The 27546-nt window shown below is 41.8% G+C and overlaps 1 protein-coding gene across 2 annotated transcripts in view; it reads left to right on the forward strand.

The window, feature by feature from the left end:
- sema5a (sema domain, seven thrombospondin repeats (type 1 and type 1-like), transmembrane domain (TM) and short cytoplasmic domain, (semaphorin) 5A) overlaps positions 1-27546 on the forward strand; it is a 140199-nt gene that overhangs the window by 20087 nt on the left and 92566 nt on the right. For both annotated transcript variants that reach the window (XM_030099161.1, XM_030099162.1), the window contains exon 2: positions 17441-17653. In XM_030099161.1, the coding sequence (XP_029955021.1) occupies positions 17506-17653 (148 nt within the window). In that variant the 5' untranslated portion in view covers positions 17441-17505. The remainder of the gene's footprint in view (positions 1-17440; positions 17654-27546) is intronic.

The raw sequence follows: 27546 nt of genomic DNA on the forward strand, positions 1-27546 counted from the left end.
AGTTAAACATTGTGCTTTGCATACCTTGATGAGAAGAATCTATTATTCGAAGCAGCTATTCTGGATATGAAACAAGTTTTTGTCGATGGAAACTTCTTCAAAACCTTTCTATAGTGGCTCTTAGTGATGAAAAACACCCAGTGGGAAAACCACTGATTATCCACTGAATTTGGACTGGAGCAAGCAAACTACCGGTTTGAAAACACACAGTGCTGAGCTGATGATACATTCACTGTCTGGAGAAAAATGCATGGTTCAGCCTAATTATATGTTCCTGCAGTCATTTATCTAACTCACCTGTGTGTAAAACTGACCCGCTCGAATAATGCGGCACAGCTCCGCTGTTATGTTTTTTTCTTTCTTTACCCTCAAAGTGTGTAACTAATTGCACATATAGAGATAATTCTTCATAATGATAGCTGACTGCAGCCAGCTTTGTCATCAGTCTATGAATCAGCGTGAAGGTGTATCACATCCGAAGCTGCAACTCAAAATGCATTTACTTGAAAAAAAAAAAAAAAAAAAAAAAAAAGAAAGAAAACATTCAGAGTATAATTAATTACCCTGGGTAATGTGGGTTCGTCACATCTGGCTGATGTTCAGTTTGCTTAATTGAGGCCGACACTGATCACACACATCAGCGAATCTGTGCTTTCAAAAGGCAGTCACACACACACACACACACACACACGCACACACACCCTTTTGTTTATTTGTCCTTAGCTGTCCCTGTGTGGTCTCCACACTTGTGATCCAGTCTCTGCCTGCTTTACATTTCTGCCACCGATCTGTCCATCTCATGTGGCATGTTGATGATTTAGCAGTACACCGGCAGAGTGGATTAACTGTGCAGTTCACGCTCCCCCCTCTGAAGTTTCAGGCTTTTAAAGAAGGGCGGAATGTCACTGATCAGAGAAAAAGACAGCACGGAAACGTTATAGTGAGACCTGATTAGTAAGAGTATAGCATGAAGCGTCAAGGGATCAGCATCGGTAATGACACTCGCCGAAATCTGCTTGAGCTTCACTTTTCTTTTTCCCTCAGAAGTTTGACGTCTCCCCTGTCCTTGTCTACAAAGTGTGGCAGCTCCTCAAACGCACCGCCGCCCTATGAAAGCCTGTGGAGGAGATGCAAAGAAAATTTGAGTGGTGCCGTTTTACTGATGTCTGTAGTTCTCCTATAGTTTGGTTAACAAGTTGTGCTATTTTCCACATCGCCGGGAGAGCTTCATACATGAGGGCGAAACCCTCATTTAGTCTGTGTTTCTCCCTGGAACGTCGTCAACCCGCTCTCCTATTCGCAGCTTCTCGTGACCTTCCAGTTGGCATTTACAGAGGAAATCTACCTGCACAAAAGGCTTTGTCACAGTGGTTAATGAGCACACGGTGAAGGACAACCTGGTCATTAAGCCTTTGGACCTAAGCATGTAGATAATGACATCTCTTGATGTGAGTGAGATAATGATGGGGTGTGGACTTACACTTTTTAACATTGCGGTAACACAGCTGTGTTGACTTCGGTGAGTGTTATTTAAGACGTAAAATATGGCTTGTTAAAGCCTCCGCAGATCGGTTCCACTACTTCATTAATAGAGATCGAGTGGTAAATATGCGTGCTTTATAGTGGAGGACGGTATTGAGGTTAATAAGTTGTTTTTAAAAAAAGGAAATAAATATGTAGGAGTGGATGAAGCTACTTCTATTAAAAGAAGTCATCAGAGTTAAATCGAGTCTGCAAAGACTTTATCAAAGGAAAAGTGTTGTTTGATTGATATCTTCACCATTTCGGATATCGCTGCAGCAGTGTTTAAGCAGGCGATAGCCCTCAAGAGGAAACCGCGTTACACAGAATTCATGATGCAGCCACATAATGATGGATAGCTCCACATCTATTAATATCAACAACTGCTGCCCTCTTCCCTTCCCGGCTCTCGCAGTTTTTTCCCCTCTGAGAGTGTGTTGTGAGATGCGCATGTTGTTCTGCTTTTTTCTTTTCTTTTTTTTTTTTTTTTTTCCTTCTTCTTTTTTAAATCAGCCCGGACTTTCTCATGGGGAAAGTACTCTGGATCACACAGAAGGAAGTGCAATTACTGCCTCCCAGCAGAATCCTAATCACTGAGGCCTGATGTTAAAAGTTAGCCTCTTTAATGTGTTGAATTTCAAAGACACAGCACAAATCATTTGATTCACTTACTCCCATCTTCACGGGATGTAAATAAGCTTATTAACCAGCTATCTTTAATGTGTTCATCCCAAGACCTCAAGTAGAGCTGCTGACTTTATTCAAATGGCATTTTTAAAGACTCTCATTGAAATGATTATATGTCTGCCTTGAATATGTTTATTTACCACTTGAGTAAACTTTATAAAATAACATTGTGCTGATGTGTTTGTGCGTATGGCTAAAGGTGGGTATTTACCCTGTTATTTTGGTCCTCTTGGACAAAACTGGGAAAATTGTGGTGAAATCTTTGACGGAGGTTTAAAGTGTTTGGTCGCACAGCGAGACGTGTTCGCTGCTGGCACGGTCGTGTGTCCACAGACGGCTGGAGATCATCTTCTGACAGTGTCGGGAAATTCACAACAAACAACACCAAAACAACACTTTGCAGATTCCCAAAAGTGAAATACTGAACCGTGTCTACATTCTCCTCCCCTCTATACTTTAATGCTCAGCTTTTCCCCCCCGCGCAAAAATGCTTCTTGAATAACTCTTTGATACTCGGTTTGCTTGAGTTATTTATTTCATAAACCACAGTACAAGATACGGCTGTAATTCTCATCGCAGCTGTCACCCCTGCTTCAGTGGAGCTCGTGCACTCAAACTTACTGTCCTACATAAGTTATATCCACGTCGTGTATCCATCCAGCACTTTATCCAGATCAGGATGGTGGAAAGAAACATACACAGAGAGAACATGCAGACTCCGCACAGATATTCCCTGGCCTGAACTATGCATCCTGCCACTGTGAGAGGACCGCCACACTACACTGTAGCCAGTAAATAAACTTAAATCACACAGTTTGTGTGAGCTTTTAAAACGCACCTGCATAAAAAGAACACATTTTCTACAGCCCACTACTTATGGCGAGACACATTAGGTATATTTCTGAAGAGAGGTGTTTTTTAATTGTGCAGGTGCGTGCCACATTACACCGTGTTACCTTTCACAAAGTGTTTAATGTGAGCATTATATATAACTGCAGAATCAATACGTGGCACACCTCAGCTCCTAATTGTGCCACTGACTAATAAAGTCTTCCTCTGGACTCCAAGTGGGAATCAAATGCCCAATTAAAGCCTCTTCCCACAGGCCCTGCTCCAGTCAAAGTGAACAGAAGAGAAGTGGTTGAAGAAGAATTACTGAAGTAGTACGCTCCAGAGTTTGGCAAAAGTTTTTTTTTCTTCTTTCATATGGCCTCCACAGATCCACAGGCACACGTTGCCTGAGGCAAAGGAGTGCAGGTCAGCTCTGACAGTGACTGCAAGTCTCCAGCATCTCTGTCTTTTTTTTTTGTTTTTTTGTTTTTTTTGTTTTGAGGAGTCTTATTGTCGGGGTGAACAAGTCTTTTCAGCCATCGATGAAATCCAATCCTTGAAACTCTTCAGGAGAATGCAGCAAAAGAACAACAGAGGCGGCGAGATGGAGGGAGACGGGCCTACATCTGTTTGCTTCATCTAGCAGAGGCACGATTGGATGCCTTCAGGCTCCGTCTCCGACTCCCGCTCCTCTGTTGTTCCAGTTTACCCTTGGGAGACAAGTTCGGAGAAGCACAGGCTCGTGTTGGGCAGGTAGACGCATGCACAAGCGCAAAACACACAAAGCCCACCTCTGCTGCATCCTTCCCCTGCATTAAAACACCCAGCAAAAAACCTACGACTCCTCTTTCATTATTGGTGTAAGTTTCTGCTATCGTGCCGATATCTGGTGTTAACGGGACACATTACAAAGGCCAGGCACACAACAGACACACACAGATGCGCCCGCGCACACACCCGGGTAATTAATTGGTTCCAGTGGAGCCGAGAGCTAATTTACTATCCCTCCTGCCACATTTCTGCACATGCACAAAGACGACTCCTCTCAAGGCAGCGTCCTTATGGCTCCCTTCCCATCTGTACGTCCCTTATGTGTATTGAAATATACGTCCGCTTGTGTGATTTTTTTTTGTGTTCTTTGCTGCCAAAAGGGCTGGTTGTTGTTTTTTTATTTGTTAGTTGTTGTTTCCTTTTTTTTTTTTTTTTTTTTTTTATACAAGCATATAATTACTGTGCTGTAGGACTTGACAGCCAGTTCTGCTTGTTATCTTGAATGTGTTGATTGCAAGAAACATGCGGAAAGATTGATTATGGTAAACTTTCCACTGCGCCTTTTTTCTTTCTTCCTTTTTCAACAATTAGTGCTTTTTGTCAACAAAGAAACTGCCTTGAAATGATATAATGCTACATTTTGGCAATACAACAGAAGTAGAAAGTGCTGAAAAACTATATGATGTCAAATTTGACGAAGTTAAATTTAGTAAAGAACTAATTACTGCCTTCAGTGAAAAAGAAGTTTTGAAGAAAACTGCTGAAGTGCTACATTTCACCCAACTTATCTTAAGTTTAATTTTAAAACACTTTACATATAGCATAATTGTGAGTCTGAAGCACTACACTGTGGATAAAACCTGTTTTGCAGTGCAGGAACATGTCAAGGTATTTTTTCTATAAGCATGCGATCCGTCTCACAGCGGAGCGGTGAGTGATTGTTGACGTTTTGATGTGGTTTTTATGAGGAACTGTTTTCACCACTCAGTGTCTTTTTCAGGACTTGGCAACAAATTCACTTACGTGACATTTTGAAGTCATTACAAATAAATATCAGTGCATGACTTTAATCAAAACACAAAATCTGTTGGAATGTTCAAAATTAACTAAATTACTGAAATGGTCGTCAAAGATTCTCCAAGACAGAAAAAAAAAAAACCTTCCACAGAATCCTAATAAAACTGTCTCATTGCTGCATCCCATAAAACTCCTTGGTGCCAATGTCCTGCAATATAAAGTTATTTGCAAAAAAATAAAAGTTATGGCAATTCACTTATAACCATTAAAAAGAAGCCATTGTTATGATGAAGGAGAGACGCTGCAGTCACCGTATGAGAAAACCTGCCTGATGAAAGGTTATCTGGAATATTGTATCAGAGAAATTCAATTTTAACCGAGATGATTTATCATGGTCCAACTTGTCTTGTACTTTAGATTTCAGACTTGTTGAATTATTGCTCTCCTGGTGTGTCAAGTTTTATTTAGACATCCGGCTTTTTATGGAGTTGCATTAATATGTATGTGGATTCATATTTATGGCGGCTGGATTGATGTAAATCTGAAAGAAAGAGGCTGTAAAGCACCAGAGAGCAGATTTTCGTCGTTTTAAAACATGCATTACACAATTCTTTTTAAATTCCGTTTGATTCATTTTGATGTTTATTCCCGCTAATTCATAATAACAGGAATCTGATGCAGCATGAGAAAGACTAAAATCAAAATTTGTGTCTTTCTAAATGGAGCTGAGGCCATTCGGATCTTCTATAACCGACAAATAAAGCGTATTCCTCATAAAGCTGAGTTGTAGTTTTCACTTCCGCCTCCGCAGGAGCTGATCCAGGATCACAAACAGCAGAAAACTCTGCACATTCGCAGCAAGTGTAACCGCAGAGGCTCGACCTCCCCCGCAGTGAAGTCTATCTGAGAGAGATTTCATCCATCACTCCCTCCAATCATATTCTGTCATTGCTAGAGCTGATGATTGATTACTAAATTAGTAATTGGATGATTCAAAGCTTTAATCCTCTGAGCAGAACAAAGAAAGAAGACAAAAAAGAAAAAAAAATGCTCTGATTAATTTCACATTCTCGCTTGAATAAGAGAAATTTACCCTTGGATGGCTGTAATTTTCTTTTCTTGTATAGTCTGGTTAACATCAAAGCAGCGTATTGGTGACCTTTTGAGAACATAGATCACTGCGCTGGTGCTGCAGTTAGTTGTTACTCTTGATCGTAGCCGAGCTGTCGAGAGTGCCCTCGCTGTGTTTTATCACTTCGGAGGTTCGGGAGCCAGGTGTGTTTGCATGAATGGCAAGTGCCAAGTCAGTTTTAGACTTTGCGTCTGTGCACAGCTGTAGACAGTGATAGTGTAATTTTGCACCCAGTGAGACATTCGGCTACCCACTAGCCAAGCATGTAATTAAAGCTTTAAAAATGTCACCATTCCTCAGTTGTGGGCTTTATGCCCCTTATCACTACAGCCCCAGGTGAACGTGCGAGTGCCGGAGTGATCTTAATGTTTTTGCTCCCTCTATGTGTGCTGAGTTATTTGTCTGTAAGTCCTGGAGTATTGTGGCCATCTTCGCACCACCCCCTTGATCATGCATAAGATGACACAGCTCCTCTTGTGTGGATTGGCCCCGCTAATACACCAACAGAGAACAAAGGCTTTGAAGTGCAAGAAATCTTTGATGCCGATGCATTACCCAAGCAGCTAAACGTTGAGAAAATGACAGAGGAATCTTCAAACACCCACAAGGGTTGTTTTTTTTTTTTCTCCATCATCTCCAGAGTGAAAGAGGAGCACATTTTCAAATCAGTCTTGGGTTTTCGGGGTTGGTGTTGATCCTGAGCATGAGCTGCTAAGCCCATGTCGTCTCTGACCTTGCCACTAAAAGGGTAGCCACCCCCTAAGTGTGTATAACAGGTCTGCCTGCCACCTAACACTGGCTTCGCTATCAGAGAAGTGACTTTGTATTACCGTGCTGAAGCTGTTATGGAAATATCAGCTCTCAGTGAGATGTAGTTTTGGGACAGTGGTGACAAGCGCCGAGTTTCGTCTGTGAGATTTAAGCCACTCCAGAGCTGCAAGGTTGTTGTGACAACTTGGTCCCTGTGAACAGCACTTTCTTGACACTGAGAGTAGCTCAGACAGTAGCCTCGGGGTCTGGGCGATGTGTCACAGCCACTGTCTCAAACACCAATCAGCGCCTGGGTCGGCCGCAGCATTTTTTTTTTTCTTCTTTTCTTTTTTTTTTTTTTTTCTTGCACGCTGACAGTGTGATACAGACATCGTTCACCATTGGCAACAGTCTGGCAAAAGAGGTTCAGACAATTTTGGGCTTTGGGCTTTGTGGACGGACAGTAATTGGTGCTGAAAGGCATCGTGTCTGCTGTTCATAGATCCTGATATCTGATAGTATTAGTTCTCCATCCATGCTACATGGAGTTATATTTATACTTTACAATGTAATGTCTTTTTCACTTGAACAATGCTAACCCAGTGTGATTTGGAGCAACAATTTAAAATCATGCTACACTCAACTTTAATTGCAAAGGGACAGGTGGTCTTGGATTGCACTGGGCTATAATAAATATTGTCCATCTAAACATTTACCTTCTATATTCCTTTATCTAAAGGAATCACAGCTGACACTGGACGAATATGACATGCAGCCGAGACGAGCCGTCAGTCAATCGTGGCAAATACAGCACTACAGACAGTCACACACGATTAATCACTCACTCATATTTACTCCTACGGGGGATTTAGTGTCACCAATTAATGCATGTTTAGCAACCAATAATGTCATAATTTACCAATAATGTAAGGAAAACTTCATATTTGAAAGAGAGATGCATAGTATCATAGTGTGATTTTGTGAAGCAAGAAAAATCCATAAACCTTTTAACTCACGCACTATTTGGTTTATAGCTCAGCTCAACTACTTTTGTGTCTCTCAGTACTGTTTTTATCTCCAGTTTGGTGTCAGATTAGCTTACAAGTATTTCTGTTGTTCAATAATCAATAGTTTACTAGCTACATTTTTACTAAAACAGAGCTGTAAAGGTAACATTTTGCATCATCATGTTGATTAGTAAGATTGAAAGTTGTTAGTTAAAGGATTTTGTTAAATTTCAGTGGAATCAGGCTGTTTTTTCATCTTCATGCTAAACTGACAGGCAGATATATCACATTCATGTTGAGCATTTTATATTTTATAAATTGGTGAAAATGAAAAGATAACGCAGTGTGCCAAACGAACCAACCTCATGAATGATGAATTGTGTGTAATTACAAAGGCTGCTGTGCAGGCTACACAGCTTGACTCTGCCTTACCTTGACCTACATGTGGAAGCGAAAGGTTCCTGACTGTAGTCAAAGGTCAACGCTGTCACACTTTCTGTAATGCCTTTAAGTCACAGGTCGCGTTGAACCACCTCCAGCAATCATAAAAGCAGCAACAAAAGCCAAGGTCCTTCAGGTAATGGTTAGTAGCATACAAGAGCTTCTCTTTCTTTCTTTTTCTGTCACATGCTGCATGTTGCTGAAATGTTGAAGCACGGTCTCACAGACACACACATACATAGCAAATTTCAGGCACGTGGTGAAACATCGGCACGAGAGCCGAGGAGTGAGCGAACCGAGTAAAAATAACAGCAGAATTTGGGAACCTCGGGAGAGTTAGGGTGGGACTGGGATGAAATTGCTGGGTGTGCTTTCGAGCAGGACGGCGGAGGCGGCCGGTGTGAGTGTTTCTGCGGCTTGCTGAGTGTGTGATGTAGGTCCCAGATTTAACTGGACCAAAGCTAAGGTTGCGGCCGTATAGTTCATGAAGGTTGGTCAAAAAATGCTTTCCAACTCCAAAAAAGTACACGAGCTTTGGTGCACTGGAGATTCATTGTGTTTTTCAGCCTATGTACAGTATATATACGGCTGAGCTGTGTATAGCCATTACTCAGAAGCAGAGGAGGGTGACATTATCTTAAATTGACCCCAGGACAATCTGCTGGAAGAGTTGCAGCAGAGGCTTTATGGTACAAACTTTGAGCGGTGAACCTCGGGAGAATGTTTGTGATGTTCGCGTCCAGCAAGAGAAAAGCTCGGTTCTGCTTCTCATCCCAGGTGCCTGTGTTTCATCAACCGTCTGCATTCACTCCGTATGCCGAGAGCAGAAAATAAACAGCACATCACGCACTTCTGTCGTGCTTATTCAGAGCTCCAAAACCCAACGGCAGATTGGATTTGTCATTGGGACAAAGAATAACTTATCCACTATTTGTTCATTTAAACCAGGGTTTTCTGAGAACCAGCAAACAGACAGAAGCAACTTTTTTTTTCCCAAAAGGTGTCAAGCTAAAGAACACCTGGTGTTCACACAGTGAACATGGGATACTTGTAATGCTTTAAGTATAAAAAAAATATAACATGTTTGGAACGGTGATATTTTCCTTGAGAACCTTTATGTGTCCTGACAGACTCATTTTCTTCCAAAGTGTTGTGAGAAAAAGCTATTTTCAGGAGGCGAGGCAAATCTTCAGTTGTCTAAGAAATCCACCTTATTTTGTTTGATCTCAAAACCGTACTTAAGTATACACATAATTGGACCTGGTGAAATTCATGTTTTTCATCTGACATGGGAAAATCGCTCAAGCACACATCTCATGTCAATAGATGAGAGAGAAAAAATGATTCCTCAGTGTTAGATCACTCCCAAAATGCATTGCATGTACTTGGACTGATGTGTGTTAGTTACTAAGGTTTTACTTTGTTAGTTGTACTCTTGAAACTGTAGGACAAATTCCAATGTGAAATAAAGCACATTTCTTCTTCTTTTGCGTATCTGTTATATAAGGAAATCATCCCAACTAGCAGGGAAATATATGTGATGCATGTACACACACACACACACACACACACACACACACACACAAAAGAGTCACCTATTTTATTTCACTGCATAGAATTTTTTGGTGCAGGATTGGAAGCAGGAATGTGAAATGCATTTCGAGGCTGAAGAAAAATTGGGAGGGATGTTTACTCAGCAGTGTGTGTGTGTGTGTGTGTGTGTGTGCGTGTGCGAGAGAGGGGAAGGAGATAAAAAAAAAAACGACAGCCAACTGTACATGTGCACATTTGATTCGAGCTTAAAAAAAGCTCCACTGTTTGGCACAGATAAGGTGTTTGAAACAAAAAAGCTACCTGATCCAAGTATGTTTTTCAATCCAACTCTTTGAGCGACGCAAACATTTCTTGACTTGGAATGAATCTGCCCTTCTGATCTGGAGGTCGCCGAGCGGAAAGGACCCCGCTGCTCAGCGATGAAGTTTTGATGGTGAACTCATCACTCCTTCACTCTCGCTGTCATCCTCCGCTGCGCCCCTGAGACTCCGTGGCGCACCGTGAGGTGGACGCAAGCAGTAAACAAGCACAAGGTCGTTGAAGAGGTAGATGTAGACGAGCTTGGGAGATGCAAAACAACCACAGGATGAAAGATAGGACTGAAACCACTGCTCATAAAAATGCCAAGCCAGTAAAAAAAAAAATGTAGCAAAGTCAAATCGTTGGCCAATCTGTCAGCCATGATGTGTTTTAGACAACACTCTAAGTGTCAGGCACCTCATCACCCTCACTGTCAGGATGTCACCTATACTCATTTGTTACTTTGCCTGATCATTCGTCATTCGGCCTGCCAGCCTCAGTCACTCGCTCGTCTCACGTGTTGTTTGCTCAATAAAGCAGACATTTAGCAGTCCAGTTAGCAGTTAGCCAGTTGGTAAGTGGTCGAATGTTATTTGACCCGATCATCGTTCCGCTCTTTCATAAATCAGGAAACTAGTTCAGTTGCAGTCTAATCAGTGTGACAATCTAAAAATCAAATAGTCTGCTGCCCTTTTACAGCCAGACAGACAATCAGACGGCAAAGTAAGAAGCAAACATCTCTGCCATCTCTGTGTGTGCTTTGGTCTAAACACAAGATGCCAAAATCTCGAAAACCAATTGGCAGACAGAGACACGGAACAACAAACAAAAACTGGCAATAACCCGCCTGATAGACAGAGTGATAACCAGGCAAACACCCAGTCAATCGCATCCAAACACACACATATAAGCACTGTGCCTCACAAGCATACAGCCGTATAAAGCACTAATGCCTCTGTGTGTTCTGGCCTCAGCAAAGTCTGAACTGATTTTACTTTGTGTGTGTGTGTTTATGTGTGTGTGTGTGTGTGTGTGTGTGTGTGTGTGTGTGTGTGTGTGTGTGTGTGTGTCTTGTCTGGTCTGGTTGGGGAGAGACAGAGAGCGAGCAGCGGGAGTGAGAAAAGCATCTATCAGCACTGTGGTGTGACCCCGATCTCACACTCCTCTGACTGTGTTTGGACAGATGGATCATCACTGCACCGCTCACATTTGACAAACGCGTTTATATGTGAGAGCCAGTGTGTGTGTGTGTGTGTGTGTGTGCGTGTGTGTGTGTGTGTGGTGTCTGCATGTATGTGTCAAATACAAAGCCAGCGTTTATTCAGGAGCCTATTCATTATGTATAGTGCAATTCAACCATCATGAAGTCCCCCTCGGACAGAATCAATAGAGGTGTTAATATGATCCTCTCTGGACTGGTTACTGCAGGAAGGCTTCAATTGATTAGTTAGCTGACACCTCTGCTCTACAAAATTCGAAGAGGGATCAGTATGTTTGTGTGTGTGTGTGTGTGTGTGTGTGTGTGTGTGTGTGTGTGTGTGTGTGTGTGTGTGTGCTGCGCTGTTTAAATGCAACTGAATGCTCTCATTTACTGTACTTTTGCTCCAAGCGGTCATTCCTTCTGCGTTAATTATTTTCCTTCTAATTGTGATCCTGACAAATTGCTTGTCTTGATCCTGCAGTCAGTGGATTCGATTTGTTATTCATTCAAAACAAATTATGACGTGAGACGATTTTTTAATTACTGATGTAAGAAGGCGTAGATACGTCTTTTCCCCAGAGCCAATCTGCTCTTCTTGGTTTCTATTTAGTGTACAAATGTGAAAAAACGACAAGCAGCAGAACTGATCTTTTCTACCCAAGTACAACTACCACTATGTTACTTGAATTGAACTACTACAGCTTGAAATTACTCAAAGTATGAGTGACTTTTTAACTCCATGTATTTGCACTGTTGCATTGCATGAGTTTGCATTTAATTTAGAAAAGCTTTATTTAAAAAAAACCCAAAACATTATGCCCTCAAACAGTGGAATTGGTAACAGTTGACGTATAAGTGACTAATTTTCTCTATTTAGATGATGAACTGGATGTACACAAATACAATAAAATGGTTTGATTTGTGGTTTAGTATGAGTAAAATGGTACATTTAATACAGTAATGTGACTATTTGAAGGCTGCTTCTTCCATCCAGCTTTAATTATGTCGCTGAAATACAGAATCTTTTAGAAGGCACATAGTGGAGAAAATCATCCTCTGACTCTTGTTTGAGCAGATACATACAGCTTAATTTCAAAGATCTTGAGCGAGCCGAAGCAGAAGAGAGCAATCTAACTTATAAATGACAAAAACTGCAAAATGTTTCCCTTTGTTCCAGTGCCAAGATGTATTTTTAAAACATCTACTAATAAATAAATATCTTTGCACCAGCCAGAACAAGTTGGAGTGTAGTTTCAGCAATATGCCGTTTTCACTGATGCCTCTTGGTGAATAAAACTGTGAAGTTTTCAGCAACAACAACAAAAAAAAAAGATCCTTAGTGATTCAGTTGGTACCAACTTTATGTTGTCTTTGCAAAGGTCATCCCACAGGCCGGCTTGGACCTTTTGGTGGGCTGGTTTTGGCCGACAGGCTGTATGCTTGACACCCCTGCTCTAGAATGTGGAGCAGACCTGGGAACCTGCCAGTTGGCTTTATTTCCCAGGATACGACTCTTGTATGTTGGTGAAAGTAGGTGTGCCAACTGACGTTTGACCAAATAGGAGACTGGAGAGGAGACGCACAGCTCCAGGAAAAAACAGGTTGGGAACTGCTCATGTGGGTAATGTTACAGTGTTCGTATTCAGTGAAGACTTTTCTTTGAGAAGTAAAGGTCAGGTTTCAGACGAGGCTCAGAAATCTTACTTTCTGACAAGCCGATGTCACCTCGACACAGATTTCTTCACCTGCTCCAGTCGCAGCTCTGATGCGCTCGCTTGCGGCTCATATGGCGCCGAATCTGTTGGATTACTCTGCTCACAAGTCACTGGATGGGCAATCACAGGCAAATTTCATAGTCAGGGCACCAAAAAAACCTTGAATTATTCAAATATTCTCTGCTGGAGTAAAACTCAGAGACAGAAGAGACAATGGTTTTCCTCTAAACAGCCTGCCTGAACTTGAGACACAGAAGTTTTAGTTCAAACATGTTTTGCTGCTGATTGAAGTCAGCTTCTTGTTTGCTTCATTATTATTTTTGCTTCAGCACTGATGTTGATTTTGAGGATCTGGGTTAAAATCTCAGGTAGGAAGAAAAAGGCACTGAAAAGTAACCAAAGCCACACTGCAAGTTATAATGACTTTCTGTGGCGCCAGCGTTAAAAGAGAGCGGCCCACTAGACTAATCAAAATGTGAGAATTATGCAGGGAAGGTGGAGGCCCCAGTTTTCATCTTTACCTGGTATCTCCTGCAATCCTCTCAGGGTGCATAATGTCGGAATAACCTGCAGGAATGAGGTAGGGCCATTGTGCAAATCACCAGCTATTGCTCAGAGATCACTGAAATAATGCTAGGTAAGAGAAGAGAATCAAACTTTTTATCTACTCCTCTCTCCCTTTTTTTTTTTTTCTCATCTACATATGGTTGGAGGGCAACATGAGCTCAATATTTAGAAGTATTTTTAGCAAAAACATAACTAACCTTTAAGTATGCGAGGGAGGGGCATGTCCCCGCTATCTCCGGAGGGTCCTATTAAAGCAAGAACATCATAACTTAACGCTCCCCCCCTGCTTTCTCACTGTATTCTCCTCAGTACATGCATTTCATATGACATCGCCGTTTACCCCATGTTTAGTTTTTTTTTTTATGTGACTAGCGCTCCCACCGCTCTGTGCCCCGAATGTTCCCGGGGTGTGATCCATCACCGGGTCCCAGGGTGATTCCACTGTATGAGCCATAAATGCAGCGGTACAGTGTGTATGGGAGTCGGTGTTGGTGCAGGCTTGTACTAATGCCCTGGAGATGATTTAGAGTTAAACCGCCGAACAGCGCAGGAACCTCTTCCAGTTATCTCCCACGGGACCAGTCGCCGCGGCTCGTGGTGAGTTAAAGAGAAAATAGGATCCGCCAGAAATCACTTGAGGGGAATGAAACAACAGTTCAGACGGTTGGGTTTTAAATCACAGTGCTCTGTTATTTACATCGAAAGGAATGATGCAAATAAACACATGGGCATAAATCAGACTCTCTGTGGGTCTTTAAAGGGACATATAGATTTTCAAGATTCATGGTGCAGAGATGTATAAAATTATCTTTTTTTTTTTTGGAGGTCCAAGTGACAAGTTCTTTTAAGTGTTGATTTTTATTACACAAATGGAAGTTTTTAGTCCTGATGAATGTTGTACATAAGGCAGACAATTGGTTTACTTGTCAGATGTTACAATTTATTTTTCATGGTTGGTATAATAAAGATGGCGGGAACAAATCTTCACACTAAGAACTTTTCTCTTGTAGCATATTTTTTTACACAGTTTGCCAGAGATTGGTAAACCTTGTCACATTATGACATCTGAGAGGTGCTGAAATGCTCTTTTTATTTCCATATATAAGGCCTGACCTTCATTTAATTCAACTGAACTAAATTGAAAAGATATTTTTCAATATGTTTGTATTTACTCATCTTCTGGTACTTACAATATATCACACATTTATTTAGAAACTTTGCCAAGATGACGATAGTGAAATAAGTTAATGGAAGGTCTGAGCAAATAATGTTTGATCATGATATCAACGTACATCAGAAAACTAACTGCATGTAGATTATGTTTCTATGCTAAGCATTCGTGTTTTGCAAATTTAAAATCACAGGAAGACAACATCACAGTTGCTGAACTAATCATTAAAATGTTTGCAATACCTGCTTGTCGCATCTGCTTTATGAGCATAGTAAGTGTTAGTAAGTGTAAACACTGATGTTGTGCAAGCAGCTCTTTTTGTTTACTGAATAACTCCTGAGGGTACATTTAATAATGAAGCTGACTGTCTTTGAAATTCATTAAAACCTCTTGTAGCATGTAATAAAACAAGGAGACAAGCATGAGCGATGAAAAACCAGATACGACTTTAAAAAAAGAGAGAGAGTTAGAGAATAGCCTACTTTTCTTTCAAAAATCAATTGTTTGTTGTCACTGAAATTCAAAATGAATTATTCTTTGCGTGCATGTGCGTGTGTGTGTGTGTGGGTGAAAGGACAGCAGGGTGTGTGCAGAGTTGTTGCAGAGGAGGCGAGGTTGACCAAGGGCACTCAACCTGCTGCCCTTGGCTTTCAAGCCTGTCGGGAAGGTCTGTGTGCGTGTGTGTGTGTGTGTGTGTGTGTGTGTGTGTGTGTGTGTGTGTGTGTGTGTGTGGAGGACTGGTACATATTATACCTCCAGAAATCCACATATAAACCAGATCTTTTACCACATACACACACGCACACACACACACACACACACACACAAGACTGTAAAAACATCTATATTTTCACGTCCTGGGTAAGTTTCACCTCTGTACTGCCTGACTGAAGGCAGGCTTAAAGGTTCATGAGACTGTATGAACAGTGACAAGAGAAATGTTCCAGCTAAGAAACTAGCAACAGGTGAAATGGCTTTTTGGTGGCAAAAAAACGTTGTTAAAGTCTGTCAGGGAAACCGGCAGACAAAGAGAAGTGGCGTGTAAAACGACAGGTTGACTAAAAAAGGAACAGCGGAACAGAACAGAAGCTGACGTGTGAACCGTCGAGACGAAAGGGAAATGGAACAGAGCAAGGCAACTGGTGCTGCTGTCACTTGGTTTCCCCCGCTGTAGATGACAGGTGTTTTACATTACGCTGTGGGTAACAGCAAACCGCATATCTCCACCGCCGCCGTCTTCATACGCCGGACCCTGTGAGCATTGCAAACGGGCCCCGAGATTACAAAGCTTATTCATGCACAGCAAAGGCAGGGTAAACTTTCCACTCAAGTAGAAAATGAAATAAAAAAAAAAAAAAAACCACCAGCTCCCAGCTTTATGGTTTTCTTTTGAAAACCTGAGTCGAGCCTTATGTTTTACCCCCAACTCCAAGCCCCTCCCAGCACTGAGGGGGATTCACGCTTCAGAGGGGAGTGCAGGCAAAGTTTGTCCGCGGAGAGGAAATGTTCGTCTTTCTGTTTCGTTGCTCACTTTGTATAGATTTTCAAATAACGTCCCGTTTCTTTACAACAAACACAATATTAACCGTTTTTGTTCATTTGCAGACCCACTATTCACACTAAATCTGCTCCGTCACAGAGATCGGATTGTTCTGTTCTTGCTCTACAAAACACAGTTTTTTTCCACTGACTGGACAACAGATGAAAAAGCCTATTTCAAATGCAATAAAGATAATGAAATGTTCCACAGGTTCAGCTACAGAATACATTTTCTGTTATGAAAACTTGAACCGATGCTTTCCATTACCGCTACTTTACAGCTGAGATCTTCACTATCTTTACTCACTCCACCACACATGCTGTTCGTAATGTGGGGTACAGTCAGAGAGGCTTATTCTTCTGCTGTGCGCAGCGTGAATCATCTTTAGTAATAGCACCACATAAATGATTAAAAAGCAATGATGTAGACGGTCTAGACTGTTCATCACTTCACCCCTACAAAGAAAGAAATCGTGAACAATTGAGTTGTGCAAACAGCTTTGTTTTTTCTTGCAGGGAATGACTTTTTTTTTTTTTTTGCAATGCATCAGTTTGCCACAGCATTGTATAATAATCACATCCAGCAATTGGAATGTTTGGCTGAGAATAAAAACATCTTGAATTTACAGCAGCTATAGGATTTAATTGACCCACGAGGAGTGTCATGTCAGCTCCAGACATATTTCATTCACACGCACACACACACACACACAAGCGCAAAGAAATAGATGCTTAATAATGAATAACACATGAATGCACAGGGCACAGCAGACATTCAGCTATTACTCACCTGCATCATTACATACTACAATGCTCCTCTGCAATGACAGCAGAACCGTACGGAAAGGGCACATAATTTAAGACACACAGACACACACATGCGAGCGGTAATGCAGGCACTGTGTGAATCATGCAGCCGGCCTCAGAGGTGAGAGGTGTAAGGTCTTTGTGAGCCAGAGAGGAGCTCGCATTCTGCTGCTGCTCATTGAAAACCACACGCTTTGTGTGACTGCAAATCTATCACACTCCCACTCCTCTGTAACTCTGTTCCTCGTTCCCATTTACTGGGATTTATTTTTGCTGCTTTTCGTCTCCCGGGGTGAACCCCGGGTGATTTGTCGAGATACGGCGGTGTTACCCTGTATCAGGATGTTCGGTGCCCAGATTACATCAAATGTGAAATAAATCTTTGTTTAAACCTAAACCTGTCCTGTCCTTTTCTTGCTGTCTCCTCAGGTGTGTCTCTCCAATGCTCTTGGCCCCTGAGGCCTGAGGAGAAGTGAGCCGAGCCCAGGCCCCCAATGGGACGTCCTGTGACCCAGCATGCACTGCTGCTGCTGCAGTGCATGCTGGTCCTGCGGCCTGGAGGCGTGGCCAGTCGGAGAGGCCCCGTGCTGCTGCCCGAGTCGCCCTGTTATAAGACAGAGCACCCACTCGTCCCCCACTCAGGTAAAGGCTCTGATAAATACGTGGAGCGAACTCGTGGACACGGCTCGTTATGTTCTTGAACTCCCTCCGTAATTATGTGAACTTTTCTGTTCCGTTATTTATAAACACCTCAGCCTCCCTCCAGTCCTTCACTCTACCCAAGGTCGGGCCTATAGACCACATGAAAACATTTGCCGTGTCGTTTCATCCGAGCACTTCATTGTTGCTAGGAGACACAAACAGTTTTGCACGCATTAGCTTTAAACTGTAGGGAGCTTAATGACCCAAAAGAAATAAAGTACAGTAGAAAAATACCTTCGGGAGCTTTCCTAAAACAGGTACTTCACAATTAGCCTGTTTGCCATTACTGCTGCTGACTTTTTATTGTCTTGACTAAAGCCTCAAGATTACAGTTATGTCTTCATGTTTCACACAGGAATGTGATGCTTGTGTGTGCATTTGATACAAATGTGTGCAACTTTTTAAAACAGGTTTCTTAAAATATGCAAGTAGGCTACTGGAAAGAATCTACTGTACACATGAAAACATTACAGGCAGAAGATAGACGTTTCTGACTAATCCAAATAGGCACAACCCATATGAAGTGACTGTTTTTCTAAGCCCTTCCTGAGATGTGGCTGTACAATTATATCTTTGCAGCTGTAATTAAACACGACAGGCCTGTCAAGGTTTGGATTTTGCCACATGTTTTAGTTATATTGAAATTCAGAGTGATGTTTGCCTCTATTGGAATGTGTGATGCTGTGGGCTGTCTTGTTTCAGCTTTCTTCAAGTCAGAAAAAAAAAAACTAAATGTACTATTCAGCTCTGATGTAACACATAATTTAATTTGCACGACCTTTTAAGCAACTTTACACCGGATACTGGGAGTCTTATCTTTCTGCTGTTGCATAGAAGAGTGTGTTCAAGGTTGCAAACTTGATATAGCACACAAACTGAGGTGGAAACTGATCTATTAATGGGATACAGTGAGAATCGTGTCTGATTTGCACTGGAAATAACATCCATTAGCACGTTTGCCTTCATGAATATGGGATATCAGGCATGTACCAGATTGCACAAAATAATGGGATTGTGGTAATAATGGGAGAGTGGTAATCAGAATGGACCTCCTTCCTTTCCAAAAGCTCACAATCAAACAAATGATGTGTCAGTCATTTTTCCCCTTTGTTTAACCAGTGAAAAGCTTCAAACAGGTCTAAACAAAAGAGCAATTTGGTTTCTCTGTAATTCCTGTCGAGTGCGAATCCATTAAGGACAGATGGCCTAATCGCTATTCAAATCACCAAAACTTTTAGGATGAAACAGTTGGGATTCAGCCAATATCTCTTTTTGTGAATGAGAACAGAACGGAAATCATTTTAATCCATGTCACTATGCTTATTTGAAACAGTTGGTGGTACAAGCCTAATTGATAATCTATCAATTAGGAGTTTGATCATTACACAATCAGTTTCTGTTTCCTCCCTAAGAGAGAACACAACTTTGTGCTCTTGGGTGCATTACAATCAAGTGTTTTTTGTTTTGTTTTGTTTTTTCGTGGTTCTTTAAAACACAAATCCAACAAAGTCTGCCTCTCAGAACTTTACCACATGGTTCACCAGTTTTTAGATGCATTGTATTTCACATCCAGTTACACTGCTCCTAGCCGTTATCTATGCTGTGCTATTGAACATATGAACTGTAATGAAATGCTGCGGGAAGCAGTCGACTGTAGGTATCAATAGTGATCGATGCAGTTCTGTCTGCCCACAGCGAAGCACCAAAATGTCATTGAGCTGCTTTCAGAACAGCCCAGCCTCAGTCAGATAATCACATAGCATGCTGTCTGGGTGAAATTGCCTGGAAGCCCAAGGTCAGTGCTTCTGTGCAAAGATCCACGTGCATGCAAAGACTCATATTCAGGCTGACCACAAAGCACCGACACCAGTGTTCTTTACTGCAGCCCTTTTTTTCCCTTCCATACTGCTTTTTTCGCTATTTTTTTCCTCCACAGTCTTTGTCACTGTATTGTTAGCTGAGGTGGCACTCTCCCCTCTGTGCCAATCGAGGGTGATGATCATGACTAACTGACCAGCTAATGTAATCCCGTCCTGCCTTGTGCTTTCTGTGAGTGGACGACGGCACGCCAGCTTGTGGGTCAGCTGTGGTCAACGCATTCGTGGTCTCTAATATACCAGATTGGCCCATTAAACTCCAATGGTTAAGTGCTTTGGTGGAAATATAGAGGCATTAATAAAGAAGGATGACATTTCAGTGAGCATTCGGACACGGTTCACCAGCGCAGAGGCTGCTGTGCAGAAGAAAAGAGAGAAGGCTTTGGTCTGAACGGCCAGCTGTGATGATACAGTGATTTCTTAATGCCAATGGACTCGGTGGCTTCATTTGAGAAAAAAAGAATTGAAATGATAAATGAGGTGTTGTAAAAGCTTGATCCACTCAAATTACAAAAAACACTTTATCAGCCTACCTCTCAGTGTTTTCCTTTTTTTTTAATCACTCTTCCAAATGTCTACTGCCTCACACATTTTAGCATTTCTAAAATTACATCTGCCTTTACAATCATTTCTCCTGGTCGGCCCAAACTGGCTTTCCATCCTTTTAATTTTTAATAAATGGACAGTTGTTGCAGTAAAAGGTTGACTTTTATTTATTTTTTTAATAAATGAATTGAGACAATAGTGCCAGACATTATCCACTGAAAGCAACTGTGATGAACCTGTATTTTATTTACAGCGTAACACATAATCCATATCAAATTCATTCCATGATGAATTTTCATGAAATCACATTCTTCAATTGGATTGAATAGTTTTTCTGGTCCATTTTCCTTAAGGTTTGATTTTGAACAGACTGGGAAGGATTGGATTTTGTTCACATATGGTTTCTTTTTTTTACATGGTTTAAACTTTAATGGTTTCTGGAAGAGTTTCTGAGCCTCTGATGTGGAATCAGACCTGTTGGTGCCATCTGAGGGCTTGTAGATAACCTTTGATCGCATCTCTCCCACACACAGATGTCTCCAGAATGATCTATCCCGTCCATATTTTCTATCGTTCTCCCCTGACTATGGGCGAAGGGAGGACAGGGCAGGTCGCCGGTCCGTCACAGGGCAAAAACAGAGACAGACTAACACAACAGCTCACATTGGAATCATGTCTTTCACCTGCCAGAGGAGAGAAGAGTACTTGGAGAAATGTGCACCGTCGCAGCAGGCACAAGTAAATTCTGTTCTGAAAAGGACTTTAACAGGGCCGGATTTATTGTGAGGAGAGCGTGCTAAACGCTATTCCACCATGTGGTTCTCCTCTGAATATTTATTTTAATTTGTTTTCCACTTTTGTTCACAGATTAGTAAACCCCATCTTCACCTCAGGGAGAGCAGCCTCTATTAAGCGCCCTTTTTATTTTCAGTCATGTCATTGACCTGTTATCAATTAACATAGCTGGACAAAAAATGGCCCCCTGGCTGTTTTTATTAGAAGCACTTACTTTTCAAGCTTTTCCTTGCCCTTTTCTAATTTGTTAAAATATGTTATTATAATGAAATTCAATTGAGATAGTATTATTTTTATGACTTTGACTCCGAACATGTGATGTCCCTTTATGGCTTTATTGGTGGAAAACAATTGAGTTTATAAGACATGCTAACCATGTCATCTTGTTTTCAGTTATGTGTTAGAAATTATGCTATAAAAATGTAATTTTATACTCAAGAAAACCTGAAAACACGATCCTTTTTAAGGCGTGTTTTGGAGTAATGAGGATCTGGGTTTTTTTTTCCCCTCTACTTTTTAGGCGAGTGAGTTCAGACTATAAAAGTAAGAGCTATTCACCTTTTTGCCTTATGTCTTTCCTTCTGTTTGAAGAGAAAGCTTTCAAACTCCAGCTGCCCCCTGGGGAGTTTGAAAAGCTGCGTTTCCATGCATTGTTCCCCGGTAGCTCGTTAAATGTGGGATTGGAAAGCTGTTGAGCACAATGATCAGCTTATCCTCAATTTTCTTGGATTTTCTGAAGAAAAGAACAGTTTGCCAGTTTAACAGGGGAATCAAAATAAGTAGGACTGATTGCCTCCTGGTTGGTTGTCTGCACGTCACAGAAAGCTCAATGTTCCCCAAACTTCTTAAAGTTGTGTTGCCGAGCAACTTTTCTGAAGTCCTGAGCCTTGCGTTTGCAGTGGGTGGTCCCAGGTTGATAATTCAAAGTTCAAATCGCAATGAATGGCGCTGCATCTCACCTTTAGTGTGCGAGTTTGTATGTATGTTAGATTTTTTTAGGAAAGTAGCGCTACATGGTGCCAACCCCCTGCTGTCAAACCCACAACAGTGGAACTGTTTTTTATAAAATACGATTGCAGTGAAAAAAACAAAAACAAGTGCAATACTATATATATTTATATGGCTGGTGAAGAATAATAAGTTCCTGTCTTTATATCACCTTTGTTGTGAAGATCCTAAGTTTTGCAAACTTCTTATCATTGTCATTTTGGGACAGTAGGTTATTGAATGTTCAGTGTACTTTGTATACTTGCAGCCAAATGTTATTTTCTCTCACCTTATGTAAGTATCAGCACCTTGGCAGAGCTGCAAGCCAGTTCCCATTATCTCATGAAGATGTCTGCTTATCTTTATTTACACACAATATTTCCACTTTGTTCTTTAATAATGCTCCTTTCAAGGCCCGATGATAGTCTTGGGTTTGAAATAACCTCAGTTCAGAGCTGTGAAGAATACAAATCTTATTTTAGACACTGTTTCTTTTATGGAAAAAGCCTCCAAAAACTCCCCGGCATGAGTCACCGCTGAATATGTCAACACATATATACATAGGCAGGCATACACATATGCACAGAGTATACGGGAGGGGAGAAAAACCTCTCGTTAAACCCATTGTAATTCTCTTTTGTGAGTCATTGTGCTCCATGTAATGTGGTATTATCCATGGTTGTTGAAAATGTGCAGTGTCAGGCTGCCATGACTCCTCTTTAGCCAAGCTGGGAGGACTACAAGCACATTAAATTTACCCCTGTGGATCTCAGCAACCCAACACTGCCATCCTACTCACACCAACATTATCCTTTTGCACCTCTACCCATGGCACCTTGACATAGACTCTTAAACCTAGTGCTTAAACATGCTGTTTATTACCATCTTGGGGAATATTATTGACTTCTTGGCAACAATTACATGAGAAGATTGATGTATCTTTGCTTTATATTGAAGGTGCAGCAAGGAGGTGCTAATCCCACCTCAGTGATCAGATTCTAAGCAGTAAAATATCTCTCCTGGGTCTGTTCTGGGCTAACAAAACCTCCCTAACTGCATGTGGTTAAATACATTAAACCCCACAAATAAGCCTTAATGTTGATCGGAGCAAATAAAAGTGTGTTGTGTAGGTGTGTGGTTACACATAGAGTACGTACAATGGACTGGTGACCTTGTTGCCCTCTGATTCTGATCAGGATAAAGCAGTTGGATGTATAGATGGTTCAGTTAACCTGCTGCAGGCTGCACGCTCAGCCATCGGAATAGCATTGACCCGATAAGCTTGTCCAGAGGCAAACCCGAGAATACTGATCAGCCAACCTCTACCTGCACAGTTCAATATGAAAATCAATCATTAGTTTATTATAGACTTACAAAAATGTGAATATTCGGCCTTGTTTGCTCCTTGTTTAAGTTCAGTATTTTTTTATCAGTGGATAGAAGAAGTCGTTTTAAAGCATCACCTTAGACCCTGCAGTGTTAAGGTGTTAGTTTTTCAGATTTATGCCTTTTCTTAAATTTAACAATGACATGAACTAAACAAGCCAAGGACAGACCTTTTAATCCATTCTGGTATGAAGTGAAAGAAAAGTCGTTCTCTATTCAGGGTTAGAGATAACAAAAATTTCTTTATGAATTTAAAAAAGAAAAAAAAAACACACACACATTTGAAAAGAGAACTTTTGCTGTAGCGACTCAGCGCCCGCACAGTCTCTCTGGTAACAAAAAACAGTCAAAACAATACGGAGCCCAAGCAGTGATTGTGACCCATCATGAGAGGGTAAGGTCAGGGTTAGCCCGAAAGGCTCCCAAATGACAGCATTTCTTTCTTTCTGTGTGATTGTGGACTGTGGAAGGGCGTGCCTCACATGAGTTTGACCCCACTGGGGACGGCGGTTTTCTGACTTGGCACAACACTTGGCTGAGAGAACTGCTACTGTGGTGCGAGGATGCTCTGGTATAAAGACCGCTTTCTGCTTTGTGTGGCGGTTTTTCAGAAATGTAGGGTTTCATAAAGAAAGCACACTGTGCAGCTCTGCAGACAGGGCTCCGAATCTGTACGAAGAAGGTACGCTCACTTTTATGAAAACAGTGCTGAATCACCAGAGATCTCATGTAAATTTATGCCAATTACAGAATTACTTTAAAAGGTGTGTTGAAATACTTTGTCCTTGTTTCAGGAGAAGTGAAATGTTTTAGTAAAAGGTTTCTGACCAAGCATTTGTAGTGTTCTTGTAGCTCGAAGCCCAAGAGATATACAGTATTAATAAAGTGTTGTACTTAACAAGTGTTCCTGTGTGGAGGCTTAAAGGCTTTTAAAGGTTATAAACTGTGGTGTAAACAATGCCTTCGCAGGCCAAAGCTGAGGGCCATGTCTCTGAGGAATGGACTTGTTTTACAGTCACAGATCGAGCGCCACTTTTATCCTCCCCGAACAACTCACACGTCGTTAAAAGGAGGCCAGTAAAAGCCCGAAAAATCAACAAATGGCCTCATATCATTAATAAATGCAACATCCTGTGACAAGTATTGGAGATGTGTTAATTGGTCATTCGGGGCTGTTTTTCTTCAAATTTACAGCTCTCCAAGGTCTTCGGAGCTTAAATTCCAAAAAACCATTAACTTCTCTCCATCAACGTCCAAGGTCAGCTACGTTCCTGAATGTACTTATCTTAATGGATGACAAGCTGCCAGTGGAATGAATACAGGCCTGCCCATACTTTTGGATTGGTCTATCACTCATTCATCCACCGCCATAAAAAGATCTCACGTCGTTTCCATGCATGTACATTTTAATTATTGTTTTCCAAGTGGCCTGAGGAGATTTGGTCATCTTGTTGAAAGCAGAGTCTCCTCTCTCGCATCCTTTTCAACTTTCTTTTTCCTACTAAATACACATCACATTTAAATATTTTATTGCCCACTTATTTGTGGTTTCTCGGTGGTTTGTTTTGCACGATTCACTCACTGCCCAGGGTAAGCGGCGCGGCTACGGCAATGTGAGTTGTCGGACTTTCAGCGCTGAAATATGCTTGTTTTTCTTGCTCAAAATAACATGGAGGAACCTTGCAGGGTGCAGAGCCGGGCGTGAAAGTCTTAAGCGACCTTGCTTTACATTTTCTCCACCAGAGCAGGTGTTTGTTTTTTGACCACTTCACTTGGACCGATGGATTCCTTTGCATCAGCTTGAGCAAATAGTTACCATCCTTACTGCTACCCATTACCGCAGGGCTGCATTTAGAGTGAATTGACTCCTCATTTATTGTGAGCGCCTGCTGCCACACACTATTTACACTACTCACAGGAAAACCATTCATGTTTCTGAATTGGTTCCACATGTTGCCATTGTCGCTGGTCTGGCAGTGACTGTGGAGGAGTAAGTTTGAGCAGACTGGCAGACTGGAGACTGGTGTGGCCTCTGATGCTTGGCGTAAATATTTATACATCCTGTCATTTTGTCTTTGTGTCAACTGCTTGGTGTCAGCGCAGGGGAATAACAAATGGTATGTGAGTGATGGGCTGTTCTATTTTTGAGGAGGCGGGAGACGGGGGTTAAGGGGATAAGTTGGGCCCGAGAAACGGGGGGAAGGGGTTGAATGTGTGTGTGTGCGTGTGTGTTTGTAAGCTTCGTGTTGGCCCAAAGCCCTGTCTGCGCCTTAAAATTTCATCCCAATTTGGGTGTGCGAGTCCTCATGTGTGTGGGTGTGTGCATGTGTGTGTGTGTGTGTGAGAGAGATGATGTCTTAGTGTCAAAAGCGGCCAATCCTCTAATTCACTCGGCTGCTGCACAAGCATAGACGTGACGTGATTACATTATCACATGCATTTAATGTGCAGCTGATGCGACTGAGTGTAACATTCAAAGCAGAAGTGAAATGCAGCAAGCGGGTATGGGATTTGGGTTTTTTTTTTTTTTGTATATTCTTTGGGGGTTGTCCGACTGCTTCTTTTCATTTTGGCTAACAATAAGGTTGATTTGTTGGCTCTGTGTGGCACTATAAAAACCTCCCCAGGTGCCATTAAGATTAGCTACTACATCCTTTCCAAAAACAGATAAATATCACGCGTAAGATCAGAGTTCAGAATTAGTCTCTGTGGTGACACTAACTTTTTTTTATCCAGCAAGGTTGTTGTTAGAGATTTTTCCAAGCGTTTGCATCCCAGCAGTATAACTAAAGCACAATCTGCTAAATCCTCATGAGCTTGACTTTGGGAAGCTACATATATTCACCTTCACAGCCTTGGGAGGGCTCATCCGCTCCTGTTATGAATGCTTATGAATGCTTCCATGGCCTCATCACAAAAGGCCATAAATCCTTTGAGTGCCGTTGTGTTCAATTACAACCTTTCACCCCATTTGCACACTCCCAACAAATATCCTCTATTTCTGGATTGCACACAGACACACACACACACACGCACACAGACAGACAGACACACATACACATTCAATCACCTCCTTCAGCGAGGCTCCCCTGGTGAGTCGGGGAGATTTATGAGGAGACGCTGGGTTCGTCAAGCGTTGTCTTCCCCCCCGAGGGGTGTCACAGTGTGCCAGGGAGCCAGGGATCCACTTGAAAAACAAGCCCATTGCAACCAAGGGATTGGCACGCGCGGAAGTTTCTGTATCCCCGTAGAATAAACAGAGCAGCATCTATTAAAGCAAAAGGAAATGTTTGGGGTGAAGTTGGTCGCGATCCCACTGATATTTATTTCACGGAGGCTAATGAAAATGTATTAGTGCTGCTGTGAAACCCAGAAGGAGACACAGGGGGGGCTTTTTTTCCCCTAACACAACTCTGTTGTAGTTATCACTGGAGACTTGAAAGAGAACAACGGGAAAATGTCTTTGCATACGGTGGCGTTGTCTCTCAGCAAATGATGTTGTTTTGTTAGCGGAGTCGTAGATTGGTCCCTTTACATGAGTTGAAGGTAGCAGATGTTCTTTGGAAGCTCTCAATGTATTTTTCCTTTCCTTTATTTTTTCATGTCTTTTTCTTTTTTTTTTTTTTTTTTTTTTTGCTTTGTTTGACTTCATATTGAGCCACTCAGAAATCCCACATTTGTCACAGAAGCTCGAAGTACTTGCTTTTGATGCAGTCAAGGGAGAGGGTGCTTTCATTTGAAACGCTGTATGACAGGTGTGCCTGAAGAAGCAGATAATGTGTTTCGAGGAGGATATTCAAGCTGTCCTCTCTCTCCCTCTCGCTCTCTGCCTCTCTCTCTCTTCTGGCCCTGATGGAAAGCTCCCTGGTAAATTAAAAATGTCCCTTTGATTTTTTTTTAAAATAGCTCAAAAATGTGGTAATGAATGACTTGGAATTACTGCTGAAAGGAATCAGCCTTCTGATTTTAGAGCTGGCATTCTCCTCAAAGATATCCTGTATCATGAGTAAATGCACCATATATGGTGAAGCTTTCTTCAAGTGCAATCCGATCTTTGTATGCAGCAACACTTGGATAAAGAACTATGACTGCGGCTGGAGGAAGCCATAAACAATGGAACGCACAAGTCACTGTAATGACTGATTGACCACCCTTGACCGAACCTATCAGGTAACCAGACAGTAGACGAGCTGTCCTCATGCCTTGATGCGATTGGTCAGAGGTTAATGGGTTGGGCGCCAT

The sequence above is a fragment of the Salarias fasciatus genome, chromosome 9 (assembly GCF_902148845.1).
Source record: "Salarias fasciatus chromosome 9, fSalaFa1.1, whole genome shotgun sequence".
Lineage (NCBI taxonomy): Eukaryota > Metazoa > Chordata > Actinopteri > Blenniiformes > Blenniidae > Salarias > Salarias fasciatus.